This window comes from Pezoporus flaviventris, unplaced genomic scaffold, assembly GCF_033815535.1.
Source record: "Pezoporus flaviventris isolate CSIRO_AGI_PZ_B2104156 unplaced genomic scaffold, CSIRO_AGI_Pfla_v1 ptg000082l, whole genome shotgun sequence".
Lineage (NCBI taxonomy): Eukaryota > Metazoa > Chordata > Aves > Psittaciformes > Psittacidae > Pezoporus > Pezoporus flaviventris.
Genome location: NW_026892630.1, coordinates 1,842,600 through 1,864,940, shown reverse-complemented (window position 1 = coordinate 1,864,940; position 22,341 = coordinate 1,842,600). Strand labels below are relative to the sequence as shown.

At 42.9% G+C, this 22,341-nt stretch overlaps 1 protein-coding gene across 3 annotated transcripts in view; it reads left to right on the top strand.

The window, feature by feature from the left end:
• The window catches only part of CMIP (c-Maf inducing protein), a 137,668-nt gene that overhangs the window by 71,549 nt on the left and 43,778 nt on the right, over positions 1-22,341 (top strand). For all 3 annotated transcript variants that reach the window (XM_061475051.1, XM_061475052.1, XM_061475053.1), the window contains 2 exons: positions 707-832; positions 12,363-12,413. In XM_061475051.1, coding sequence (XP_061331035.1) covers positions 707-832; positions 12,363-12,413 — 177 coding nt within the window. The remainder of the gene's footprint in view (positions 1-706; positions 833-12,362; positions 12,414-22,341) is intronic.

Genomic DNA, 22,341 nt, shown 5'->3' with positions numbered 1-22,341 from the left:
GAGTTTCAGGTTTGTTTCCTTGCTACCACCAATATATGTTGTACATGTGATTGCAAAGTTACTTATTTATCTTTTAATTGTGACTTTCACTTTAAACTGGGCATCAGTAGTCTGTGAAGGAAACCAGTACTTACATACAGGCTGAGTAGGTTGGTTGCTCTGCATTTGCTTGAGTCCAAAAGCTGAAGGTTGAATCTTTAGAGCCCCAAGAACCACTTTTAAATTTAGCAGTCTAGGTCTTGATGATGTGCTTGATCAACCGTGCAGGAAGAGAGAAGAACAATTGGAATAAAACTACTTTAATATAGTACACTGCTATTCTGTATGTGTGATTGAGGTGCTTCTTCGTGCACTGGTAGCACATGCATGGCGAGACCCCTTCATTCTTCCTTCAACTTGAAATTAGGTTCCATTGATTTTGGGTCCAGAATAAATGCAGTTTGACATTTTTGTATTTCAGGCACCTTGGTCTAACCTGGTTTTGGTTTTGTGTGAGTAATCTTAACACTTGAATGAGTTGAATGAAGGTGTCTGGATGAATCTGTCCGCTGAATGGCCTGTACAGGAATTTTGCTTTCCAATTAGGTATCTTGGAGACATTTTCAACACCAAGAATAACTTTGACAGTGCTGTTCTTACCTTGAAATTGTGAAACTTCTGATGACTAATTAAGCATTTTTTTCCCCTCTCTTATGTTTTCTTGTAGCCAACTGGGTACATGGAAAACTCCATTTCCTACAGTGCTATTGAAGACGTTCAGCTGCTCTCCTGGGAGAATGCCCCTAAGTACTGTTTACAGCTCACGATCCCGGGGGGTACTGTCTTACTGCAGGTACAGTAAACATTGAAGTGCAATTTTCTTTCTCTCTTACTATGAATCTCCTTTAACTTCTGTTTGCTATGCATGAAATCTAATTAAATGGACTCAGAAAAGGCAGAGAACTTGATGCTCTCAAATTATCTAACCACCAGAAAATTTGCTCAGGGTGATAAGTCTGAAACTCTTCATGTTGTTTGACAGTTAGAATGGAAATTTTGGGCCACAGCGATTAAATCTTCTTGCTGATTTTGTGCATAAATACTCTGTGGAAAGGCACACTGATGCGAGCCTGGAACGATTGTATTTTTACATATAGTCCTATTACTGCACGAAACAAGTTAAAAATGTCATCTTTCAATTCATATAGGAAACCCATAATTTGCACTGATTCTGACAGGTATCTTTTTAAAACAGGTACCTGATCTTCACTGGAAGATACAGTACATTTGTATGGATGTCTACTTATGCTGGTTCTCTAAGTGTGGTTTTCAAACAGAACACGTTGTGTTTATGTTACTCCAGATTTCCTTGTCGACTTGTGAGGCTTTGTAAGACTCCTTAGGTCACTGCAAGTTTTAGAGACAGAAAAGCACTCCACAGCACTGAATTTTGGAGCTGCTTTCAAGTAGGAAAAGAAAAGCGATTGAAAACCCAGCTGCAGTGCCCCCAGAGGACTTTGAACAGCCATAACGTAGGCTGAGTTGACTCCAACTTAACTCTTACCATAGTTCTTCACATTGTTTCAAAGACAATTTTACATGTTACCCTTTGGGAATTTACTTTTTCACTTAAATATACAGCCATGACTATTGCAGGTAGGACTGTCAAGAGATGGGTGAGCGATTTCTGCAGAAAATGGAAAGATCAGTCTAAGCTGTGGATAACTCATGAAAAATCAAATGGGATATTTTTTTTTCTTGAAAAAGTAAGAATCACTTCAAAGGTTTGATCGTAATAGAGCTTGTGTATTGGGATGTGTACACTCAAACATTGACTATATATATATATATAAAACTTCTGCACAAAATGTAGTCCAGTAGGTGAAAAGGCAGGAGCATAGTGAATGATACCCTAATGATTGTGACAACCATGCCTGCTGTATCCTTTGTCCAAGAGAATCATGGTACACACTGCACTGATCCATGGGGCACAGTTCAGTGTTTAATCATTTCTTATTGGTGAATTGTTTGCTGGAGCCCCTGAAGGGCCACAAAGTATGTGACACCATCTGTATTTAGAGAGGATTTAGTTAAAGCTCTTCTGAAGTGACTTTCTTCATAACCTGCAGATCGTGAGAAAAATAACCCAAGTGGTGTCAATTCAGTAACCCAGGGGTAGGTGCCAAGCTGGTGTATGTTTTCCATACTGTAGACTTCCGTAGAGACATAGAACAGCAAACTTGACTCTGAGTTGGGAAGCCAATATGACTAGCACTAAGTCATGCTAATATTAGGTCCAGCTCTCCTTCGCTTTCATTTCAGACAGGCTGATGGGTCTGTCTGTACACGGAGCTGTTTAGCAGCAGCCCAGTCAACACAACACTTCAGCACTTCACATGGATCCTGTGCCTGGGGTTTGGAATGTCATGAGGTTTTGATGATTTTCAGCATAGCAAATTTCACTCTGAAATGCTTAGAGGTGTGCATGGAAACATTTGTGGACACTTCCTTTGTGAAGTGTATTTCCAGAGCTCTGCTTCTTTTTTCTTCACTGGTGTAATCCTGTGGCTTTCCAGCCCTGTAAAAGGATGCTGCAGCCATTCCCCCATTCTAATCCAAAAATGGTTTAGTAAAGTATGTTTGGGATGACATGAGAACTCTCCTGATCTATAGGTGGCATTTATGTGTCTTTCCACATGTCCTTGAAGCACAGGCATGTGCCTCATTGCACGTGGAGCCATATATAAACACCTCTGCTTGGTGCTTATTGAGTTTCTGTGGCTCAAAATGACTTACCAATTTTAAGCATGGCTCGGGGGGGGGGGGTGGGGTGGGGTATAGGGAGTCTGAATTTCAGACAGGCTGCTGCAAGTCCACCTATGTCCTGATTCTGTGGTGTGAAAAGCCTTTACTGTGTGTGACATTGGGGAACACGTGAAGATGAGCCATGGTTTCCCAACAGCTAGATTAGAGTCCTCATTGATGAAATCTTCTTTCCCCTATCCATTAATTTAATTAATAACAAACTCATTTGTCAAGTTGATGGGTGATTTTAATATTTTTCGTGTGATAATGTTGACTGGTTTTTCCATAGATTTCCTTAGTGGCTAGCATTTATATCTGTATCTGTTTCAACAGCTGGAATAGTTAGACCTGTCTTTACAAACACCCTTTCTAAGTATTCTCTAGTCTGTGGTAGCTGCCTTTATGGCCTTGCTTAATAGGAAACAAGATAAAAGTTGGAACCCAGAGCTCCCTGCTGAGTTTAAAGGAAATTGGTAGGGTGTGTGGACTTTAATCCGGAGCAGCCTGACATTTGTTTCTTTAAATAAAAGCCAACAAACGGAACACACAAATAGTTGCATTTGTGAGAAAGCAACATTTTAGCATGGAAGCTTTGGTATTTTCTTGGAAAAGATCTGTGTCTTTATGTAACCTCATAGGACTGGCGAAAGAAGTGGAGTGAGCTGGGCTTCTGTTATGTTTATTGCTGACTGGCGAAGCAGACTGGATCAGGTTACATTAGAACTCTAAGGGAATTTCAGCATAATTGAAAATGCAAACGTTGAAATTGTTTTTGGTATGACTTGGTCTTCGGTAGTGTCTCGATTCATCAAATGTGGTCAGATTAAGGGAATATAAAAATAGTTTCCCCTTATACAGTTGTAATGCGTATTCAGAAATCCAAACCAGTACTAAAAGTTGTGTTTAGTATACTTAAGAGATCAAGATCCAAAAAACTTGATTTACCAAGTAGCTGATGCTCTCCAGTACATGTAATAGAGTCTAAGCATCCAAAAGATGAGCTGAGGAGCTGGGGAACAGAGATGCCAAGAAATCAGTGCTTACATACTTCAGTTATTTCCAGTGTTCCAAAAGACTTCAACATGTTTATGGGAAATGGGGACTTCCGATCTTTTACAAAGTCATTCTGCCCTGCTAGCTGGAGCAGCGGCATTCTCTGATGTAATGTCCAACTCTGGTATGAGGAAGTGTATGATAGTGGAACAAGTCGAACTGGTCCAAAACACGTACTGTTTCTGAAGTGTGCTTTTGGTAAAATCTGTTTGTTTTGTTAGTTTGTTTGTTTGTTCCCAAGGTCTTGATCTAAATGAAGTTCAGATATAGAAAAACATTTAAATGAACTGTTTGGACTTCCCCCAATTTATTTAATATTTCTGATTAATATCAGTTTCATATTATGACATATGTTTTGCACATGCTGCATCATAAATTCTTTAATAGCAGGGGATACTGTTGGTGTGGTTTGACATCTAGGGAACTTATAGGCCAGTCAGCCAGACCTTGGGAAGGTTTTGGAGCAAATCATCTTCAGTGCAATCATGGGGCATGTGCAGGACAGCAAGGTGACCATGCCCAGTTCACATAGGTTTATAAAAGGCAGGTCCTGCTTGACTAACCTGATCTCATTCTATGACAAGGTGGCCCACTTCGTGGATGAGGGAAAGGCTTTGGATGTTGTCAGCATATACTTTAATAGAGCCTTTGATACCATTTCCCACAGCATTCTGCTAGAGAAACTGCCTTCACATGGCTTGTGCATCTGCTGTTCACTGGGTAAAACCCGGCTGGTGGCTGAGGCCAAAGCATGGTGGTGAATGGAGTTAAATCCAGGTGGTGGCCTGTCACAAGTGGTGTTGCGCAGGGCTCAGTTCTGTTTAAAAACTTGAACAGTGATCTGGATGAGGGGATGAAGTTGGGTCACAACAACCCCTTGAAACGCTCCAGGCTTAGGGAAGAGTGGCTGTAAAACTGCTCTGTGGGAAAGGACCTAGGGTTGCTGATTGATGGAGCTGGACATGAGCAGCTTGTGCCCAGGCAGGCAAGCCAACAGCATCCTGGTCTGCGTCCAGACACCAGTGTGTCAGCAGGGCCAGGGCAGTGGTTGTGCCCCTGCAATGGGCACTGGTGAGGCTGCACCTCGAATCCTGTGTTCAGTTCTGGGCCCCTCACTACAAGAGAGACATTGAGGTGCTGGAGTGGGGACAGAGAAGGGCAGCGGAGCTGGAGCACAAGTGTGTTGGGGAGTGGCTGAGGGACTGGGGAAGGGTTAGTATGGAGAAGGTTCGGGGGGACCTTATCGCTCCCTATAGCTGCTGAAAGGAGGATGGAGTAAGGTGGGGTCAGTCCAAGTAAGAAGTGATAGGTTAAAAGCAGATGGCCCCAGGTTACGCCAGGGGAGGTTTAGGTTGGATACTAGGAATAATTTCTTCATGGAAAGCGTTGTCAAGCATTGGAATAGGCTGCCCAGAGAAGTGGTTGAGTCACCATCCCTGGAGGTACTTAGAAGCCCTGTAGATGTGGTGCTTAGGGACATGGTTTAATGGACTTGGAGGTGTTATGTTAACAATTGGACCTGCTGATACTAAAGGTCTTTTCCAACCTAAGTGATTCTATGATTCCATGATTCTGTGACAAACACAAGAGTCTATGTTCAAGTTCTCATTCCCCCTGTCTGCTGTCACCAAGCTCTATTTCTGGCTTATTACTGCACAGTAATGAGTCAGAGAAGGAAGGGTGCCATTACCTTTCCTTACATCATCCTGATGTCCTCCCATAGCAATACTGACCCATGCCAACCTATTTTAACACATGAAACCTGACAAGCAGCACCGGAGGTGATGCAGCTCCTCCTAGGAAATCGGATCGTGATCAACAGGATGTGTCTACCTGGGTTTCAGAGGAGGATTTGGTTCTCATGCAGCAGTAGCTTAATCTGGGCTGGGATTGCATCGAAAAGGCATTTTTGTGCCTGTGCTTCCCACTCGGTATTAGTTGCTACAGCTCAACTATCTGAGCACAGCCATGTTTCACTGCCTGGTGTTTGGGGATGCCCATTGTCCCTTGTGGGAGTCACAGTCAGTTTTTGGGGAGTCATGGACAGTTTTCTAGGCATGCTAGGGACTTGTGTTTTCTTTCCTCCTGCCAAATGAGATGTTCCCTGGTCCTTCTGATAAGAGGCAGTCTCTCAGCTCTCACAGGGTGTTAGTCTCTTCCCCGCAATTGTTATAGCAGGTGTGAAGAAAGGTGTTGCTGAAGCTGGCTTGTAGGCCACAAACTCTAAGGCCAGGAAACAGGAGCTAAATTTAGCCTTTGAAGAAGTGTGTGAGCTCTTTAGTAATAGCGGGGCTGAACTTCTGCTCTTCTGTCTTCCATTTTTAAAGCACAGTGTTGATGATGGTATTGGGTGGATGATTGTGGAGAGGATGCTGCTACTGATAGTGAAATAATCGAAATGACCTTTTGAAAGACATTGGGGAAAACTTCCAGGGTGTCATTTCATGACCTGCTTAGCACCACATGTAGAGAGGGTCCCAGGAAAGGGATTTTGGTGTCTCAGGCATGACAGTACTGCCTGCTTTCCCATGGTGTCCTTTCTTTTGGATGGGTCCTAAATGCCTCGAAGCCACCACTTCCATCCGTATGGCTGGCGTTGCTTTATTCATTTGTTGGCAGTCAAGTGTAGTCAGAAGGAAAAACAAACAGAGCAGGAAGCCTTGACAAGCACAGCAGTCACACGTTCGGCTCGGTGCTCCAGCACACTGTTTTTGCCAGGGAGTCCCCACAGTAAGTGTTTCCACTGGCTTTTTTAGTGACGTTTTATTTCATTCTCCTTGAAGAAACCTGGCTTTTGTTTTAAGCGCAAGTCCAGCCGATGTTGCTGGTGTGGAGGGATCATGCCAGGACCAGAATCCAGCAGAGATGGATATTATTTTCACGAGGAAAATAGCATTTTTAGCAATTACCAGCAGCTCTCTCTGTACCTTAAGCCAGGAGAGTGGCAGATTTCACAGGCCTGCCTGTGTTGTGGGGGTGCAGCTGGGGTTTGCATCAGCAATACAAAGGTTTTGTAGTCTGCATGAAGCAGCAGTGCCATCAGGGTTTGACTTCCTGCAGCCCTGAGCTGCTCTGCTGTTCCTGTAGCTGATAATAAATTGGTACAGAGAAGCCTGCAATATTTTTTGGGTCCCAGTAATGAGTATCAGCTGGAGGAAAGCATAACAAAACCCTATCCTGCTAACCAGAAAGCAAACGAGGGAAACATAGAATGAAAACAGGATGAGTTAAAAACAAAACAAAATCTGGATCATCAAATCCCATTTATTGCTACATCTTTTCAGATGGCAAAATCCCTTAAAGGGTATGTGTGAAGGACGCTGTTGTAAGGGAAAATCTGGGAACTTTTTGCTACGTGGACAAGCCTGTTCTTGTATCTTTCTGAGTAACACACATGCCAGTAAAAAGGGATGGTGTAGCGCTAACTTACTGTTAAAGGAACTTGATAGCATGGCATGTGTGGTAGAAATTTTCTGCTGATGCTTGTTGCTGTAGAAGTATTATAACCAGTGGAGCTGTGAGCATGTTAGCTAAAGGTCTTCACCATCATTTCTGGAGTGGTTGGTTTCTTGCAGAGTTTCAAGTGTTCTGTTTCTCAGCAGCACACAGGTTCCTATTTTGCCTCCCCCTTGCCTGGGTGGAAATCACTGCAGGGGCTGTAATGCTGGCGTGAAACAAAGTGTTCAGTTTCCTACTTATGTGAACAAGAAGAAAATCTGCTTTTAAAAAGTTTGCTGCTTATTAGTGAAGAAGTGTATTTGTACTTGTTGACTAAGAAATGAAGTAGTTTGGGTGCAGAGAAAAATACTTCCCCCTTTTGAGCAGAGATGTAAATTTACTCATGTTGACCAAAGCTCCGTGTATGCTGACATTTAATCTTTTCCACAGTTTTGCTCCCCTGAGCAGTCTTTTTGAAGCTGATTAAATTAATCCTATGAGTAAACTTGGTACTGGAGCTGATCCCAGGTGGCTTTTCCTTTCTGACTGAACATTTACACCCCCAAAATTAGCCTATAAAATCCTTCAGAACACAATTCCAAGAAAAAAAGGGTATTACCTACAGTAGGCATTCTTAAATAAATATTCTTCATCATTAGAATAATAATAAGTAAGCTACAAGTAGTCTGAATCTTCTTGCACTTCTAAGAGTTTTACTGCCACGTTTTCCTGTACTCTCTACAGTACTTTCTGCGGTGTTGTCATTGTGCAAAAGCAACCAGAGGGCTTGACTGTGCAAGAAGCTCCTATCAGTTTGTACCAGGTGCCTCCCTCTACCCTTCTAAACCCATTGCATTTGAGAACAAAATACTTAGCAGAATCGTGGCCTGAACAAACAGAAGGTCCACGTTATTATTTTATATAGATATGCTGTAAAATCTCCATGGTGATTCATTCCTATCTCGTTGACTGCTTGTGGTAACAACAGGTAAAACATTTCTAGGTTGAATCTTTTTGTAAGTTGAAAAGGTAGCAGTAAGATCAGTGGCGTAGAACTGGACACACTGCGTGGGCAAGGCTGAGAATAAGAACAACTTTCCCTGTGTGGTCAGGATCCCTAAGGAAAGCCTGTTTTAAAGTCTTGTGTCTCATTTTCTCCTTTTTATTGTACCCTAGAGCTGAATAAATATAGCAGGCTGTGCCCTCAGCTGGAGTACAAAAATGTAAGTGTCAGTTCCTAGGAAGTGATGAGTTCAGTGCAGAAGTGCTGGGTTCCAGGAGTGCACATCGGATAAGATTGTAAATGTGTGTGCAGCCCCTATAAATGAATTGTAGTTTCCTCCACTGTTTTACACTTTGGTGCTCATTGCTCCAAAATGTTCTATGCACAATAACGTGTATGCTTGAGTAAGTCACTGTGTGCAGAGGTGGCCATCAGCTGGGCAGATGTCTGAATGAGCACTGACAAGAGCCTGGTGGCTCTTCTGTCATACTAGCATGCTTTGAAGCTCATGGTTCTCTGGGTAAGAAAGAAATACTCCCTGTGGTCCCTTTCTCTATGTAAGCCTGAACAAGAGGAGGGAGGAACAAGAGATGCTGTGCAAGAATGAGCTCCTTGTCCTCTGCAAAAGATGCAGCGTTTCCTGCACATTGCTGTGGTTTTGCAGCATGATGGAATCAGTCAGGCGGAAGCGTGCACTGGAAGGATTAGTCTCTGCTGCCTGGGAGGAGCAGGGAATGATGATGTCAGACAGCTCCATGCAGATAATAGTGGTTGGGTTAAATGCATTCAGTCTATCTCTAGTGAACCCTGTGGAAAGAACGCTGGTGAAATGATGCCAAGGGCCTCGGACTGTTGAGTTCTAACCATTAATAGAAGTGTGGGGATTCCTTAAAGGTTTGGTTCTCGGCTTCTGTGTTTACTCTGTTGTCTTGTCTTTGTTTTCATTGGAAGTGATCTTGAATGACAACCCACATTCTGAGGGGTTCTAGTTTGAGAGTGGCTCAAACTCCTAACCTAGATCCAGATACAAGTTTGCTTGGTCACTTTTCATTTACGGTAGCTAACACTGTATGTAGACAATGCTTGGTCCCACTCCTCAATCCTGATCACTTTGCTAATTTTACTTTTTGAATGCTTTTCATATACTGCTGCTGTCAAGCTAAACAAGTCTTTCCTCTGCTGGTTTTGGTTTTGCCTTTTACAGCATTCTTTTGTTTCTTTTCTTGTCCAGACCGCTTGTGGTTCTACCTCTGCCTGATGCTGTTGTCCTCATTAAAGTTTCTTGTCATCAGTCTCTGTAAGGCTCCAGTTGGTTGCACTATTTGTCTAAACATAGTGTTTGCTAATTATTTGTAGTGGTCTTACAATCTGTAGCTACTGACATCCAGTATCATAGAATCACAGAATGGTTTGGGTTGGAAAGGACCTTCTTCCTTATATCTAACCTGAACTTCCCATTTCAGTTTAAACCCATCACCCCATATTCTGTCACTACAGTCCCTAATGAAGAGTCCCTTCCCAGCATCCTTGTAGCCCCTTTCAGACACTGGAAGGCTGCTATGAGGTTTCCATGCAGCCTTCTCTTCTCCAGGCTGAACAGCCCCAACTTTCTCAGCCTGTCTTCATACAGGAGGTGCTGCAGCCCCTGCTCATCCTCTTGGCCTTCTCTGGACTTGCTCCAACAGCTCTGTGTCCTCCTTATGCTGAGGGCACCAGAACTGCGCACAATGGTCTAAGTGGGGTCTCGGAGAAGTAGCAGAATAATTAACAGTTCTCAGCAGTTCCCATTTAGGGCTTTAGCTTTTGCTCTTACTTTAGACTTCAGTGCATTTTTGGTTCAAATCATGTAGTGGTCAGACCAGGGACTAAATCAGATGGATATTTTGCCTGTTTGAGACAAATACTTCATCTCCCTAGAATATTTTGGATTTCATATTTTAAATAGCAGTATCTTAATTTGCATAGGTCATATATACTCAATCTGCACATGGGGTTTTTTAAGAAATTACTGGATGCGTAAATTGCACTATTATTCATGCTATTTCTTTGTATACATATTCAAGCCTACAAAAGCTTTCAGCTTTACTTATTCTTTAAAGGGCTTTGAGGCTGGCATTTGAAGTGAAGGGTTTTTTGTTTCCGTGCATGAAACAATTTTCTTAAAAAAAGAAAAATAATTCCATTCCAAATTGATTTTTTCGAGGAAGTGTGGAGGTTTTTAAAAGAATTTTGTCTGGACAACGATAGAAATTGTCTAAGCGTATTTACTTCATGCATTCTGATTATGTTAAAAATGTTCTTCAGGCATTTTGTGGCAAATTATTTTTGACCTTTATTATATTAAAATATAGTATGAAGTATATTGAATGGAAATGAAATTCTGTAATATGTAGATGAAAGATCTGTTTTATCATAGAATGGTTTGGGTTGTAAAGGACCTTAAGATCATCTAGTTTCAATCCCGCTGCCATTACCTGTTATAATGCACACATATACAGAAAATACTGTGTAAATAATGGGAAGAAAATGATTGAATTTTGGCAAACCAATATGTCATGAGCATCTGTACTCTGAAAGTTTTCATAATTTTTCATTCCATGCAAAGAGGGAAAAAAAAGAAAAGGAAGTTATGGATTGTTTTTCTATTTGTAGCAAATTCATATTCTGATAAGTCAGCATTCTTTATGAAATGGGAAGTTTGTTTTTGATAAACTCTGTGGTCAGCCAAGATTATTTATCATAGATTTACTCTGCTTTACTGCCTAGAGATCTGCTGGAGGAGCAATAGAATCTCATTATTTCATAAATAAATAATATGTAATACATATCTAAATGAGCATTATTCCATTTAATTCAGAGGAACCAGTCCAAATTTATGTCACCAAGATGTCAATATATGAGCTTGAGATTAAACATGGTTTTGGTAACCATTCATCATTTATACTTCCAGCATTCTTGCCATTATCAATGAACTGAGCCAGTGTCAGGAAATGAAATGCATTCTATAGTGTGGATTTCGAATACTTACCTGAAAAGGTGTTGGGCAGTGCAATTTCATGAATGATGCTGTAATTTACTGGAAATATGTGGCTTTTAGCTGGTGAGGTACCTCACTATTTATTTTTCTTTGGGTTTTTAATGGGAATTTACAGGCTATCCTGTAATTTTCACTGGTTGTGTGAAGTGTTTTGAGTTGTGAATAGAAATTGCCCATTGGCAGCGGCAAGGTAGAGTTGGAAGAGCCAAAGGGCATCTGTACCCACTCAAATACTTCAAGCTTATGTCACCTTGTTAAGGCATGCATATTTACGTCACTGTAGATGCTTTTATATTTTTTGATACTGAGCCTTTTGACCTTTGGGAGTGTTGAACTATTCCTTCATTGGCCACGAACCTGGCTTCACACTGAGGGTTTTTGGCAGCTGTGCTCAATACGGACAAAAACGGGCGATCACTGGGAGTGATTATTGCAACATCTGTGCCATTGCTGCAAGCAGTCTGTGCATGTAGCTGCGAGTCTCTGTGTGTGCTACACTTTTCACTCTGTTTTAATACCACTGAAAGCTAAGATGTTGTTTGAATTGCCTTGGAGGCCAGCTGAGGAACAGGACTAGAAGGGAAAATAGTGTATGGATGCCTTGCTCCCTGTGTAAAATGTCAACCCATCTTCTTACTCTGCTCCCGGTGATAAATAGCAAAGGCAAATGTCCTACAGACATTAAAGATCTGACCAAAACCTGCTTGAAACCAGGGAGGATTTTTCACAGTCTTCAGGTTGGACACTGTTTTATAGGTGGTTACTGTTTTGTAAGGTTTTGGTTCAGTGTTTTACATGTGCAGCAAGATCTTCAATGCTTTCTGTGGAAGTAAACTGGTTATAATGTAAAGTTCTAGCTTTGAGTGAAGATTTTCCCTCACTCTGAGGCTGGGGGTGAAGTTAAACAGGGTCATAAAGTTCAGAAGAATACGGTGAGTCCAGCCTCATTTGTTTTAGGGCACACACATGAGTGATTTGCTTAGTTTTGGCTGGGTGATCTGAAACGCTGGTAGAAACTAATGATTCTGTAACTTTTGTTTGTTACAGGCTGCAAACAGTTACCTGAGGGATCAGTGGTTCCATTCTTTGCAGTGGAAGGTAAGTTCTGCGCTTCACTGTATTTCTTGTCTGCCTCTACCTTTTAGCATTACCTATTCCTTCATTATAAGAGCCCAGTATGGATAAAGTCCTTGTCTTTCAGAAACCCTAAATCAGGACATGTATGCAGTTTCAGCTTGTTTATAACATGAATGAAGTGTACAAATTAACTTGTTATGTAGCCCAGCTTATCAACATGATTGGCTTCAGAACCTAGATAGCCAGTAAGTTCACATTTAAACAGTATAGAGGATGGATTTGGTTTTGCACTATGAAGTATAATACATTACAGAATGCCCACAGCCCGATCACATGCTCTGGACTCTGGAGATAGTTGGGGGTTTTGTTTGTTTTTCTCTTTTCCTGAGAAACTAGGGAGAAAGGGTGTCTTTGAGAGTTGCTTACTGCAAGTAGGATCAATCTGTTACGCATCAGTCTGTGTTTATGCTTTAGGATGATTTTGGTTTAAAGGCAGTTTTGATTTCAGATGTCTTGAGCCCTTTTTTATTTTCAGTGGGAACAATGGGTTGATTGCCCTCAGTAGGGGAAGTGGATCACAGTGACAACATTGTGTCTCAAAAACAGTGCATTCCTCATTGAGAACTGTAGCTGCTGACCTTTGGATGGAATCTGTATACATCTTTGATGCAGCTGGAAACAAGTTTTGGCCAGATGTTGCATACGGTTGTCCTCTCCTGTCTTGTGGTGGGAAACACAAGCAGTAGCTTTTCAGCTCAAGACTTGTCCTTGGCAGGGCTCCGGTGGAGTCAGCCAGGTTGGCTGTGTAGCGTATCAAGATTCCAGCCTGCTGACAGCAGCCACATGTGAGATAGAGGTAAATCCCTCCCACCAAACTGGTTTTGTTGTAGGTGTGTTTGATAGTTGCAAAACAGTTGTGTGGCAAAACTACAGCATTGGTGTGCTTTGTATAGCCATCAGCATGTGGCAGGATCGTGCTCTGAGCGAATCCAGGTTCTTATCAGGAAAAGCCAAGTGTCAAGATCTTTTCCAGACTACTGGGATATTCTCCAGCCTGTTACCCTGATTGCCTAAATGAGTGTGGGACCCGAGTGCTGATAGCAGAAGGCTGGGCTGTGGTGTGGCACTTTATTTTGGCCTCTTGACAGTATCATTAACACAATGCCCAGCCAGTCTTGCTTTCTTTGCAACTCCTGAGGATAACAAAGAGCTTAAAGCACGCAGAGACAGTATCTCCATGTGGCCGTTATTTTCCCTCCTGCTTTGGCAGGCAGGGATGATCAGAGAAAGCATAGACAGAAATGATGCTGGAATGTCTTTTTCTGCCTCGGCCCTGGCAAGGATTGTACAATGATGTGCTGATGGCATGTGCCAGCTTTGCTCCTGCAGTGAGGGGAAAATTGGGGTCGGAGCTGCAGATCTGTAAAAAGAGGTAAGGAGTGGTAAAAAAGCAACCTGGCCACACACCCCATCAATTAAACTGTGGAAAGAAAGGAAAAAAGAAAAAGCAAGCCTAGACAGAATGACCTGGCTTGCTCACATGCCTTTCAGTCATGGAGAGGGAGCTTTGCTTTGTGGGAGTTGTTTTTAAAGGAGTATTTCTTAAACTTTCCAATGCTCCTGACCAAGCCGCTCATTTTGGGAAACTCTGAGTAATTCAGCTTGTTGCAAAGTAGAATTTATTTTTGCTTCCTTGCTTCCCTCCCCACCCCCATTAAGTTTGTTTCTTAAAAACAAGTGAAACATTATCTTGATTTGAAAGACCTTCCCTTTACCAAGAATAGCAAGTAGCTTTTTCCCATAAGAACAGTGACAGGGTTTAGTCACTGCCCAGGTACTTTACACTAATGAATTCCTCTTTGCTATAATGGAGATAGTTTTGATGGGTTTTGTTGCTTAACAGTTCAGAGGAAGAGCACCTGGTAGCTTTCTGCTCTTTACTTTGGCTGACATTTGCCAGGTTTAAGTGAGATCACAACAAAACTAAGAGGCAAGATAAGCAGTGTACCTAAGAAGAGGATCAGGGTGCAGTTATGTGGTCTACCTTAGTGAGGCTTATCGCTTTACTAATACCATAGCCTATGACTTTAAGAGCCAGGTGCCAAGGTTCATCTCACTCCGTAATTTGTATGGTTTGATGATTAAGCAGGTAGTGAGAGAACCCACAACAAAAAAACCCAGGAAGCCTATTCTTCTGGAATGGGTCATTTACACAAAGCACCAGCTGGCAGGAACATCACCGCAGCTGTATTGTAATTGGGTGGTTGTGCTGATGAATGGTATATTTGTCCAGTGGTCTCACAAATAATAGGTCAAAACATTTCTGTGGGCATGTAAAACACAGATGCAAACTGGTGCAGATAGCTGGAGCAGTGATTCGGGGGAAAACATTCAACAGAGATGCACTGCCTAATTTCATACTTGTGTGGTGGAAGCACTGAGGGTCTCCAGCTGAACCCAGAGCCCCACTGTAGTAGTAGTACAGATGTAGGTGGAGCCGGAGACCTTCACTCCCGCTGCCCTGCCCAAACAAGGCTGGAGGAACCCATTTGACAGATAGCAAACTAATATTGTGAGAGTTCCCAGCAGTGGGAATTGCCTCTCCACAGATCACAGTTGTGGGAGCCGGTTCTTACTCCATCAGTGTCCTTCTGGCTCCTTTTCCTGTGCTTCAGGCCTTTGGGAGTCAGATGCTGCATATAATCTGTGCTACCTGGAAAATGGCTGGGTGAATAGAAGTGTTGTTAAGTATCTGGGGAAGCATTTAGGTTCAGGCATGTACTGGTTATCCTTTGGTCCTGTATGAAGGTGCTAAGGTCTGTGAGAGGGCTTTTATGTAGTGCAGTTTTAAGGACTAACATGCTGTGGGAATTAAATTTGTCACCCACTACCCTGGAAATATTTTTCTGTTCTAGAGGCAAACACTGAAACAAAAATCAAGAATAATTTCTTTCTACAATCCTGAGAATAATAAAAGAGATGCTACAGATAAACAGAAATAAAAGAAAACCAAGCACATAATTAGCCATGTTTTAGATCCAGCTCCAAGTGGTTTTATGTGTCATCCAACTAACTAGTTGGATGACAGGATGCTTATACAGCTTTTTAGATGTGACTTTCTCCTTGAATGCTGGGCTCATTGAAGAAAACATGGATATAAGGACAGATTGTTCCTTATGTAGTTATTTTCTCTTTGGGTTTTCCATTTAAACTCTCTCATGAAGGGTTACTCATAATTCCTCATTTAATCTGGATATCCGTGTGTATCACAACTCCTCAAGGATTATTGGCCACCTTAGCCAATTTTTAGAAATCCTGATTTCCTTCAGGTTAGGGCTAAGCCAAACTATCATTGTCTAGAGAATAAACAGAGCATGTTAACAACTCCAGATTCTCACCCATAAACAAATCATTAATCCATTGTGTAAGGAATGTTCCTTTCAACCAAGGAGGTTGGATTGAAACCATGATACGTAGTCTTTGGTATTTGGAAGCTGCTAAGTCGTAACAGTTTATCAGTAAAGATAACAACACTTTCTGTGAATATACAAAATAAAGTAACACATGCATTTCATTGCTCTTTGTGGATCTAGGCTAGATACACTGGTAACCAACTACTTCTGTAGGGGTTGAATGCAGCTAAGCTTGGCTTTGTGGGGTACTGTGACTAGTCATTTTAGGACACGCACAAGAAAATACCTACCTACCCTTAGCATTTCCCCAGAAAACATCTATCTGTGTTGTATCTTGCCATCTTTGGGCTTAGAATGTTCTGTGTTCATATAGTACTGAGCATATAGAGATACCATTCTCTGCAAAAACTTGGAGCCCTGTTAACACCCCATGCTTGAAATATTAGTCATTACAAGATCCACTTGTAATACAGTACCATGTTGATTGTTGTCAGTCAAAAAGACATCAGGTCTTCTCCAGGGGTGTTTAGGTCTTCTGTTCTGATGCAGAGTACAGGTATTGATTTACATTTTGAGGAAGAGGGAATACACCTAAAGGTTACACAGGGCATGTTGGTTTTTAGCATGCTTGACAGTAAACCCTGAATGCCGCCCTCATCGTGCGATGTGGGTTGCTTGTGTTTTCTAGTTAGCTGAATGATGTAGCAATGAAATGTGTCAGTTGACAGCCTTTGGGGGAATGTCCTGAATTGACACAATATGGAAAGAACAGACCTGATGTAAAGCATGAAGCATGACTCAGGCTGAGCTTTGTACACCTCTGACCTGGATCTTGAATAAGGGATTGCCTATACCTTGTCTTTCCTACTGGTGCTGTTAGCCAGCTCTCGACTGTCCCCTAATGAGTAGTGCAGCTTGGTGAGGGGTTTTACCCATCTGTTAGCATGGACGATGCAAATGTGTTAATTGTAGAATTGCTTAGATTGGAAGGGACCTTTGAACACACCTGGTCCTCTCCCCGTCCATCTCATCCTCTTCCTCACTCAGTGCAGAGTATACTTTGAAGCTGTACAGGGTTGATAAGAGCCTGTACAGCAGAGCTGTGTGTGAAGCTATGTGTGAAGCCCCAAACTGCGCACAGTATTCATGTGTGGTCACACAAGTGCTGAGCAGAGGGCAGCAGTCACCTCCCTCATCCTGCTGCCTGTGCTCATGCTCTTGCAGCCCAGCATGAATGCATGCCCCTGACTTTCAGTCAGTAATCATATTACCTTTGTTTTAAACTTCCATGTTTTGGTTCCCATGAATTGGGGACCTGGAGCAACGCTGTCATTTGGGATTTGCAAACATTTTGCATTTGAATGCTACAACAAGTAATGTTGGCCTTCATTCAGAAACTTAACTTTGGATTAATACTTCCCTGGTTCTCATAGGGACTGTTGTATCTGTGTCTTCAGGAAATAGATACTTCCGTGCACAAGCAGCCCTATTAATTGCAAGGGGATTGGCTGTCATGTAAAGTCATACTTGACCCGAATGTCATTATGCTCTCTGGTCTTTACTATGTCCAGGTTATGAATTCTTTGGCTTTTAGAACTGAATATTTTTATACAATAGCTGTGGGTGACTATTGGTTTTTGTATCTAATGGTGAAAGTTCAGAGAGAATTATTTTTCTGTGCTTTACAATTGCAAAAAAACCTAAGTTAACAGAAACTGTTCTTGAAAGGGTGGTAAAGCCTTCCTTGTGTAAAAAAGCACCTTTATGGTTTTGTCACCATGGTAATGATTAAAAATAGTGCTGATACAGGAGTGGGGTTTATAGAATTTAAATGATGACATTAAAGAAATTTATAGCCTTATATCTCGGTAAATTATGGCTTAAAACTATGAGATCAGGTAAAAAGCACATTGGTTATGCTTGAAAGGGCCCATGTCTGTCATTTGTATTTGATCACCTAATTTATGATCTGAGAGAGGAAGCTTTGATACTCTATGACAATTGTATAGCCTTTTGCTGTACTGCATAGTGAAAATATTACTCGAAGAGCTCAGTAGTTCTTTGGAGTGGTAGTGTCTGGACTTCAGATCCTCTCTTTGGTGGTTACACAGCACACACAACTGTAATTGTCTTGGCAGTTTCTTTGCTTTCTTTAGCTGAAAAGCTGTGGTACTTTCACAGAACATTAGTTCTCGTTTTCTGTTATTTTGTGGTGAAATAATAAATAATTATCATACAGTTAGGCGAATGACAGCTTTTCTTTTTTCCTTTTTTTTTTCCTTTTTTGTCTGTATACAAGTCAATAGTATTTTGATTACCATATCGATGGAAAGCTAAGCCTTGGGGCTTTGAAAGTATTGCAGGTCGTGATGACACACGAGTTTTGGAAGAGCAGCTTTCTTGCTTTAATGAATAAAAGGCAGCCCACAGGTTTTTGGCTGGTGATTTTACTCTTCCTGTGGAATGCACAAGTACCAGCTGTGGGACACCACGAGCAGGTTTTTAAGATAGCCAGGGCCTCTCTCCTGCTGGACTTTAAGCATCCTGATGGAGTTTCATACTGGACTTAAGGGGCTAGGGGATGGGTGGAAGGTCCAAGTAGAGTGTTAATGCATCTGTGCTGCTGAGAAGCCGGTACCAGTTAGAGCTTTCCAGTGAACTAAATACATATTTTGGCATTTTTCAGTTCTCGATGCCCCCTCTCATAGTTAGGTTGATGTTTACTGCCAAGATTCATTCTTCTGTATTTGGAAGATAACATGAGAGGCAGCTGTGTCTGCATGGATGGGGCTCTGCGGTGACATCCCCTTGCTCTTCATGCGGCAACTGAAAATACTGACCAGTCTGTAGACTAAACAACCTCATTCCAAACTCAGGAGGAATGTTATGGAAATCTTGTCATACAGCCATTTACATCCCCAATGTTGGCTTTTTTTTTGTAGTTAAGTATTCTCCCCTACTACTTCTGTGTGTGTGTGTAGGGCTTCACATGAAGAACATCCTAGGCCATCTTCATAGCACATGGAGTCCATTAGTTCTCATTTTCCCATGCAAGCTTTAGTAGTCTTGGGCCATCTGTTATCAGAAGTTACTTGAAAAATCTTGGCCTTGTTTTGTGTTTCTGGGATCTCAGTTTGCAAGAGGCAACAGTGCTGTTGCAGCAGAAGGGCATTGACCTCGCTTTGGGAGAGTGGGAATGAACAGGTGAAGAACAGACAAGATGCTGACAGAAAGTTTTCTTTCATTTTTTTCATGACACGCTGGTGGTGTTTTAAGAACTGGTAGAGCGGTTAGGGGATTTTTAACCTTTCACTGCCTTTGCATTAGGAAATCCCTCACTCTCTGTGGGGGACTTTGGAGCAGGTTCCTCCCATAAGGCACGTCTGCAGCAGTGGCAGCTGATCATCGTCCGTGCTTTGCATTGGCTCAACATGAATCACTTTAAATCTGGGAGCTGCATATCTGTGTCAGCACAGCACTTTGTCCAACCGAAAGAGGCTCTCGGCAACGTGCTGAGATGCCAGCCTGGATCTGAGCTGGTGCTTGGAGCTGCTCTGGCCTCATGCAGCCATATGTACACATGGTTTTGTATACCCGTAGATGCCTTTTGCATTGCCAAAACAGGCTTTTTTAAGCAGACAGAAAAGCCAGTTTGTGGCCTAGTGGTGAAATTTGAGTAGAAACTAGATAGTTATTTTCTATCTTGCTTTAGCTTAGTTGGGACCAGCTCTTGATTTTTCCCTCTAGACTTGGATGCTATCCTATTCAAACTAATAGTAGGTCTGAAGGCAGAGGGATGTCAAAACCAGCTAAAAAAACAGGTCAGCTTGTTATTGTGTACTTAGATTTCTGAAGAGGAGCAAGTACAATTGCTGGAGTAGATTGCTTCTCAGGAATGCTGAGAAGCATTCTGCTGGCCAAGAGGTTGGGTTTTGTGCTGGTAAATTGTTCCTCTGCACTGTTATGGGGCTAAAATTAAGACCAGTACTTTGCGTGTTAGGACTTCCAGGTCATGGTGACCACTAGTTCCACCAAATCACAACTTCCCATCTACAGAGCTGTCACAATACAGAGTGGCACCAAAATCAGTCTCTAGCTGCAGAAAAATCTGGTTTAGGAGCTCTCTGATGAAGACAGGACAAGACTGGTAATCTTTCCCAGGAGTGTAATTATCCTCCTCTCATGATGCTTTGGGTGTGAAAACCTAACTCTCTGTGTTGACACATGCTATGTGCCTTGTTAAACTGCTGTCATGGGGCCCAGTTCTGCATTATGGATGTTGAGGACTCTTGGTGTCAGAAGACCTAAGTAAGCCTGAAGGAGCAAAAGTGATATAGGTGTTGTTTTAAAATTTTCTTTTCGTTTCTTGCACAGTTTTGTCTGTGCATTTCTTTCTTCCAATGTAATTACTGCATTGAGTGCATCACAGTATACATAATCATAGAACCATAGAATAGTTACGGTTGGAAAGGACCTTAAGATCATCAGGTTCCAACCCCCCCCTGCTATAGGCACGGACAGCTCCCACTAAACCATGTCACGCAAGGCTCTGTCCAACCCAGCGTTGAACACCGCCAGGGATGGAGCATTCACAACTTCCCCGGGCAACCCATTCCAGTGCCTCACCACCCTCACAGTAAAGAACTTCTTCCTTATATCCAATCTAAACTTCCCCTGTTTAAGTTTTAACCCATTACCCCTTGTCCTGTCACTACAGTCCCTAATGAAGAGTCCCTCCCCAGCACCATTATAGGCCCCCTTCAGACACTGGAAGGCTGCTATGAGGTCTCCACGCAGCCTTCTCTTCTCCAGGCTGAACAGCCCCAACTTTCTCAGCCTGTCTTCATACGGGAGGTGCTCCAGTCCCCTGATCATCCTCGTGGCCTCCTCTGGACTTGTTCCAACAGTTCCATGTCTTTTTTATGTTGAGGACACCAGAACTGCACACAATGCTCCAGGTGAGGTCTCACAAGAGCGGAGCAGAGGAGCAGGATCACCTCCTTCGACCTGCTGGTCACGCTCCTTTTGATGCAGCCCAGGATACGGTTGCTTTCTGGGCTGCGAGCGCACACTGAAGCCGGCTCATGTTCATTTTCTCATCAACCAACACCCCCAAGGCCTTCTCCACAGGGCTGCTCTGAATCTCTTCTCTGCCCAACCTGTAGCTGTGCCTGGGATTGCTCCGACCCAGGTGTAGGACCTTGCACTTGGCATGGTTAAACTTCATGAGGTTGGCATCAGCCCACCTCACAAGCGTGTCGACTTCCCTCTGGATGGCATTCCTTCCCTCCAGGGTATCAACCGAACCACACAGCTTGGTGTCATCGGCAAACTTGCTGAGGGCACACTCAATCCCACTGTCCATGTCAGCAAAAAGATGTTAAACAAGACCGGTCCCAACCCCGATCCCTGAGGGACACCACTCGTTACTGGTCTCCAGCCGGACATTGAGCCATTGACCACAACTCTTTGTGTGCAGCCATCCGGCCAGTTCTTTATCCACCGAGTGGTCCATCCATCAAATTGATGTCTCTCCAATTTAGAGACAAGGATGTCGTGCGGGACAGTGTCGAACGCTTTGCACAAGTCCAGGTAGATGACATCAACTGCTCTGCCCCTGTCCATCAGTTCCGTAGCCCCATCATAGAAGGCCACCAAATTGGTCAGGCAGGATTTCCCCTTAATGAAGCCATGCTGGCTGTCACCAAGCACCTTGTTGTTTTTCATGTGCCTTAGCATGCCTTCCAGGAGAATCTGCTCCAGGATTTTGCCATGCACAGAGGTGAGACTGACTGGTCTGTAGTTCCCTGGGTCATCCATTTTCCCTTTCTTGAAAATGGGGGTTATATTTCCCTTTTTCCAGTTGCCAGGAACTTCACCTGACTGCCATGATTTTTCAAGTATGATGGACAGTGGCTTCGCAACTTCATTTGCCATCTCCTTCAGGACCCGTGGATGGATTTCATCAGGTCCCATGGACTTGTGCACGTTCAGATTTTTAAGACGGTGTCGAACCAGATCATCTCCTACCATGGGCCCAAGGTCTTCATTCTCACAGTCCCTGCCTCTGCCTTCCAAGAGTTGGGTGGTGTGGTCAGAGACTCTTCCAGTGAAGACTGAGGCAAAGAAGTCATTCAGAACCTCAGCCTTCTCCAAATCCAGGGTAGCCAGTTCTCCTGAGAGCTTCCTGAGGGGGCCTACGTTGCCCCTAGTCTGTTTTTTAGTAGCAATCTACCTATAGAAAAAATAAAAACCAAAATAAAAACCCTTCCTGTTATCTTTCACATCCCTAGCCAAATTTACTTCTAACTGGGCCTTAGCTTTCCTAACCTGGTCCCTAGCTTCCCGGACAACATCCCTGTATTCTTCCCAGGCTGCCTCTCCTTGCTTCCACTTATTATAAGTGGAAGCACTTCACCTCTAAATTACCTCAGCGTCTCCTTATCCATCCAAGGAGGTCTCCTGGCCCTCCTGCTGCACCTCCTTCTAGTTGGGACGCAACACTCCTGAGCTTGTAGTGGGTGATCCTTGAATCT